Source organism: Taudactylus pleione, unplaced genomic scaffold (assembly GCF_031769625.1).
Source record: "Taudactylus pleione unplaced genomic scaffold, aTauple2 ptg000390l, whole genome shotgun sequence".
Lineage (NCBI taxonomy): Eukaryota > Metazoa > Chordata > Amphibia > Anura > Myobatrachidae > Taudactylus > Taudactylus pleione.
Genome location: NW_028284791.1, coordinates 1589490 through 1596352, shown reverse-complemented (window position 1 = coordinate 1596352; position 6863 = coordinate 1589490). Strand labels below are relative to the sequence as shown.

The following is a 6863-nucleotide window of genomic DNA, read 5'->3' as shown; positions in this document are numbered from 1 at the left end:
TGTTTTAATTTTGACACTTCTTCTAGACTCTGAGTGAGAAAGTGCTGCATTGACATGTAAAGGTTACAGAAGAAAAAGGCCTTTCCATGCCACTGTGGTGTATAGTATGTTGGGAGTCTTATATTTTTTTTGCAGGAAACTTTCCCTTTATTATTAGAGGTGATGTTTTTTCTTTAACATTGTGAAATATTGTTTTGCTTTCAGGTACCCTGTCTTAAACCATCTATGCCCTTGATCGCCAGCTTTAGTAGATGTTGAAGGACTAATATCATTATGACTGGCAGTAGGTGCAGTGCTAGTACTTGGTTGCTGCTCATGCTCTTCTGTAGACTGATTGTGATCCATATCGACTCAGAGCACTTACAACATTTCCCCATTCCCCTTCAGTACAACCACAGTGGAAAATCGAATTTTCTCTGTATGTAATTTTTTATAAGGCACACAATGTCTCCACCTGCCCCCCATACCTTTGTCCCAGAGCTGAAGAGATTCTAAGCAAATTTCTGGCTCATCCTTTTGTTAGAAAATATAAATAATTCAGAAACAATAAAGCGTACACATAAAATAAGCATTTTTAAAGTCAATTTGGATGTTTTTCCCTGCATGGACTGTGGTTGGATGTCAGTTCTTGCTAATTATCTGGCTTCCAAGCCCACGCCTGCTGCATATATAGAAAGTGAATACAGTAAACTGAAAATGATTTCCCCACTTTCCCGTTTAAGAGCTATTACTTCCTATTAATATAAAGTAAAAATGATCCTGCACATACAGTATTTGCCATTTTTGTATCCAATAATTGTATCCTATATTTTTTATTTTTCTAGGATGAAGGAGGAAAATAAAATCATCACCTTGTCCAATTCCATAATGGCTAATACTACAATATTGTATAATAATGTCACCAAGGGATCAATTTCCAGCGGCAAAATGACAAATGCTCAAAAAATCCTTCTTGGGACTCTGACCATCATTTGTTTCTGCATCTTCCTCTACTTCATCTCACTCATACTACATGTTTTCTTCACCACCCCTCATGTCCGAGACAACGCCCGATATGTCCTCTTTGCTCACATGCTGATTAATGATACATTATATCTTACTGCAGGACTTATTCTCTTCATGTTTACATTGTTCTTGGTCTACATCCCTGTGCCCATTTGTTACACAATAATCACTCTGGCGACAGCTACATTTAGGATTACCCCCTACACTTTGGCGGTCATGGCCCTGGAACGCTATGCAGCCATTTGTTTCCCACTGAGACATGTAACGCTTTGTACATCACAGAGGTCTATGTATGCCATCGCCATCATATGGGTAATTGGTCTAATACCAAATGTAGCTGATGTCATCGTCCTGAGCACCGCGGCAGAGAAGACTATATTTACTTTCAATGTTTTATGTAGCCAGGAAATATTAACAGTGAAACTAGCGCAAAGTGTGATCAGATCCAACACCTTCATCATCAGCCTAATTCTGGTGGGACTCATAATCTTGCTCACATACATTAGAGTGATGTTCATTGCAAAGAACATGAGTTCAGGCAGCAGATCTGCCTCCAAAGCCGGTAATACCGTCATGCTCCACGCATTTCAGTTTTTGTTATGTTTGTTTTCCTTAATGTCTTCATTTACCGAAACATATTTCAGAGAATTTTTCTACTTACCTACAATTAACTTTTACCTGTTTATGTGCCTGCCAAGGTTTCTCAGCCCAATCATTTACGGCTTTAGGGATAAAGTGTTCAGTAGATGTTTTACCAAATTTCCACTTTCAAAATCTTGAGAAAAAGTAATTCTTTAACTTCACATTAAGACACACACTATAGGCCTGATTGGAGGTTACCTGCCTGCGACTTTATGCAAATGCTGCTACAACCTACTTTCCTCATGTACATCTGCATGTGCAAGGACTGGGATGTGTCCTCTTTTAGCTTCCGTGCACACTGTAATACGGATTGGTGCATACTTATACTGTACATCACCATTAGTCACACATAGAAGTTTGCACAAGCCCTACGGCTGACTATGGTTTCATATGCCTGCAGCTGTGCGTCTGTGTATTGCAGCCACTTGCACTGACAAGCCGACCACACTCCTGTAACACGTCCACTGAATGGACCATTTTTGCATAAAATTCTAGCCACACCCCATGCACCGCCTGGATCGCCCATCAATTTTCCCAAAAATTCCTGATCCCATCCACCTCGACCTGAACAGTGTCTTTGTGCTTACGGTCTGTGTAACGCATGTGCCGGGCGAGTCTTTAGAAATGTTTGATCATGTGTGGTTGCAAACATTCGCTAAACTACGTGAACATTGGTATTATGTGCGGCTCTGAATCAAGCCCTGTAGTACGGAGAGAGATGTGTGACAGTTAGCAAATCTAAATCATAAATTACAGTAACTCATTGATGAAAATCATTACATTATATTAATTGTTAGACAAATATTTATATTTTTACGGAACATTCTACAAATCAAAGTTTAATGCAATGTGTGATTAGATTGAGCTCATTACAATATGAGTAATTGCTTCTCTCTAATGGGAAACAATTAGGTGAGACATTTACAAAAGACAAAACAGGGATTTATAAACCTTCCATGGAGATTACTAAATCATTAGACTACTGCATGATAATTGTCCACACTCCTGGATTGTCAGGGCCCTCCCAAAAATCAGTTGGTGCTTCTGGGCACGTTTCCTTGAGCCACTCAACATTCGGCTGGGGAAATGGATGGTACAGTAGGCCGATGATGCGATTGCCGTTGAATCACGTCATTGTGGCTCCGCCCCCACTTCACAATGTTGGTAATTTGGGCATTATGTAGAATGGGTTGGGACCACAATGACAGTATTGCCTATTTCTACCGCGCCTCGTCCGCTGCAGTGCTTACCTCCAGGAGAGGGCAACTCAAAGATGGGAAAGTGTGTACTGCAAAGAAAACCAGGCTTATTGTACATAGTGATTTATGCTTATATGGTACAAGATTTATTGATTTACAGTAGCAGTTTCTGTTTCCCATTATTGCCCGTATTCATTTGACGCCATTTTCAAATATCCCCGTATTCAGTTACATTGACTTTTTGCCGGTGCGAAAAGTCAATGTAAAAAAACAGGGATTAATATTCGCCAGCCTTTAGCAGAAGTGGGAAGTGCAGAATTGGGGTTTAGGGGTGCAGGCTTAAAAAAATAGCCTGCACCCCTGGGAATGACATTTAAAAATAGACTGTTCCCATTTTTTTTCGTAGATGGTGCAATAAGTCAATTGAAAAAAAAGGGTGATAAATTTTCACTTCCCTTTAGCAGGTGAAAAAAGTGTAGAATTGGGGTCTAGGGGTGCAGGCTTTAAAAAAAATAATCTGCACCCTTGGGAATGGCCCATTAAAACGAAATGTGCAAAAAAATAAAGAAAGAAAAAAATTGGGACACCCCCAAAAAAATATTCAAAATTTTGGGGTGAAAAAAAAAAAAAAGTGGAACAATGTTATAAAAAAAACGAAATAGGTTCAGGGGTATTCTGTAAGTATGCAGCAGGTGTTTTGTAGAATAGGCTATTAGCAGCAGGTGCATTTTTGTAGAATTTTTTAAAAATTTGTTTAGGGACTTAAAAATATGCCAGTACCCATTTTCAGGTACCCCAAATTTGATGGGACCACTTTTAAAAATGAAAAAAAAAGCTAAGTGCTCTTCTGCATCACTTCTTAAAAGTCGCCTACTTTGGAATTGAAAGAGGGTAATAGCAGGCACATGCGCGATACTTTTCACCTGGAAAACAGGCGAAGGAGGTGAAAAGTCCAGCAAGCGAAAAGTCTGGACTTTTCCCCTCAAATTGAATACGGGCGTATATATAGTTTATTTACAAAAGGTTCATGAAAAATGACAAACTAAATGCTCAACTAAATATTAGGGTGATTAAACCCTTGGCGAACTGCTGTGACAATAAATGCTAAATGCTCATTTGAACAATTGAGAAAAATTGTGACATTTAAGAGTAGAGATGTGAGCAGATAAATGTGTTTGGGGTTTGGTTCTAAATCATTGTCATCTATTGTTCTGTTTTGGATTTCTTTAAATATGTATAAAAACAGCTAAAATCATGTAACTCGGACCTGTTTTTGTTCCTCTATTACTAACACCAATAACATTAATTTCCAGTGATTTCCATTCAATGTTGATCACTTCACAGGACCTGATTTCACAAGGGAGATACGAGAGATATGGGGGTATATTTACTAAAGTGAAAGTTTTTAGAAGTGGATTCTAGCTATTGTCTTCCAGAAGGTGCTAGTTAATTGTTAAGTAGAAACTGAGTGGTTGCTATGGGTAACATCTCCATTTCTAAAAACTCTCACTTTAGTAAATATACCCCATGGTTTGTAGGTCCGAGTTCCAAATTGCCCAAGTCAGAACTTGGTTCTACTCAGAACCCCAAAGTGATTCCAAACAGGGACTCACTTTGACTTGGAACCCCAAAGTTTCGGTGTGTTCGGTTTTCAGTAAAACTGCTCATCTCTACTGCAGGTGTTGGTGATTAGAGTACCTGCCTTACTGTGCTGCATTAGCCCCTTCCATTTACTATAATTTGCATGTAAATACTGTATAATGGGGCAGATGTACTAAGCTCTGGAAAGTGATAAGCTGGAGAGTGATAAACCACCAGCCACTCAGATCCCAACTATCATTTTTCAAACACAGCCTGTAACATGACAGTTGGGAGCTGAGTGGTTGGTCATTTATCACTCTGCACTTTATCACTTTCCAGATATTCATACATTTGCCCCAATGTGCTATTAGCTTCCTATGACAAAGCCATATTGCTCTGTCTATCTCAATAACACAGGTCTGCAAATTGAAGGTATCGAAAGCTTTTTTAATAATACTTTTATATTCTTAATTATACTCCTGTGTACATCAAGAAATAGTATATTAAAAAAAATTACCACAACACATTTACCTTTAAGGGGTTACATACATTTTTAAGAAAAAACAAGAAGTTTACTTGTTTTTGACATATTTATTGTGAAATATGAAGAAGTGTAGATGCTTTCACTGTGTTTTTGTCTTAATTACATAATAAAATAACAATAAAATCAAACAATAATAGAAACAAAACCATAATTATTGAAAAAATTGTTAATATCTTGTTTCTTTTGTCTTCAAATTTTGTTTTGTCGCTTTTCGCTTATAAGCTTTTGCTGTGTCATCTCTGTGTATCATCCAGCAGCAGTCAGCCATCATGCTGATGTCCCAATAACCCTGGTATCTTCTTTCTATATCTTTAACGTCTTGGTGGAACCGTTCAAACTGTTCTTCACTGTGTAGTCTTCGAGATTATTCAGGAAATGCTCAATATGGGAATTCAAAAAATGTACCTATAAACTCATATTGCAGCCAAGGTTTCTGTAACTATTAAGCATTTCCCTGACAATTTCTTTGTTTGGGTCCTTGACGTTGCCTAAAAATTTTGAAATCACTTGTTTGAACGAAGTCCACACCGAAAGTTCCACAATATTCATTACATGCCCGAAATGTTCATCTTTTATTAACTTTCTAATGTCAGGGCCTATAAAAATGCCATCCTTCAGTTTAGCAGTTTAGTTTATGACGGCTACTTGATAAGTACAGTAGCATTAATTAGTGTGTATATTGTACTGTATGAGTGGCGTGTACTGTATATGTACTGTGTGTGTGTAGTGTGTTCTGTGTGTGTGTATGTGGTTGTAGGCAGGGGTTAAAATGAGCCGGCACAGCGCAAAACTGTGTTGCGTCTGTTGTATTTGGTTCTACCTTCGCCAGCTCATATTGTAGTTGTAGTTGTTGTGTGTGCGCAATGTTCCTTTAAGTTTAGGCCCTTTGTAAATTCCAGCTCCAGGCCCATGTGGACCTTATACTGGCACTGGCCGTGGGGGGAAGTTTTATGACGAGAACTGAATTGCAACATTCTATACTACCTACTGAATTAATTTAAGACAATGTTTTATAATAAATGTATGCAGAATACATTTATTGCTTTAAAGAATATGAAAAAAATGACTTATTCATAAATACACGTTTTGCAGAAAAACGTGAGGTGATGAGCAAAATCAGGAGTCATTTTCGTGTTCAGAAGCCAAAAATCTATAAGTATCACATAAATTTGTTAAAAAAGCTTTTTCATAGCAGACCTGTGTAATTAATTACATCTGTACCAAACATTAGACCTGCTGTACAGTGCAATGTACTAGGCACTACTTAATAATGTTGTATACAGTATATAGATAGAATGCTTATTTCTGTGACTGAGGTGCAAGATATAGTAATAGTGAAAAAAAGACTTTACTTATGGAGCTCACGGGATGCACGGTGACAAATGCCTTGGTTTGCGCTAGTGCTCATAGATAGTCCACTCAGGACATTACCCCGCATATAATCAAAGGATTTTTTGGATGATGGCAACATTATTACCATTCTGATAACATTGTCACGCAGTGGATGTTACATCACACTGTGTAAATCCCTGGGGATGTCAGTTACTCCCACCTTCATCTGACAATAAAGTATAAACTCATCAATACAATATAAAATATATCAAAAGAGACACAGTATAAAATATATAAAAGAGACACTTATAGCGGCATTCCTACACACATTTTTTATCACAATTTCTATCTTTATTCACAGTATTATTTCACAGTCATTTTAATTAACGCTATTTTTTTTAATGTTGTTAAAGTTATATTTTTATTAATTTCTCTCTCTGTGCACCACAGTAAACAAAATCTAGTCTAAACATTTTTTTGCAAATAAATTGTCAAGTGGTAGCACCTCCTACCCTACTACACACAAATTTATATCCTATAGGATGGCAGAAGGGGGTTAT

The 6863-nt window shown here is 37.6% G+C and overlaps 1 protein-coding gene across 1 annotated transcript; it reads left to right on the top strand.

The window, feature by feature from the left end:
• The first annotated feature begins 825 nt into the window (after nucleotides 1-825).
• On the top strand, nucleotides 826-1785 carry LOC148507632 (odorant receptor 131-2-like). The gene has a single exon (XM_088445807.1). It carries the CDS (start codon nucleotides 826-828, stop codon nucleotides 1783-1785), a length of 960 nt encoding a protein of 319 aa, XP_088301933.1.
• The last annotated feature ends 5078 nt before the right edge of the window (nucleotides 1786-6863 follow it).

Coding starts and splice junctions, on each gene's coding strand:
- LOC148507632 (XM_088445807.1), top strand. CDS start 826: ATGAAGGAGGAAAATAAAATCATCACCTTGTCCAATTCCATAATGGCT.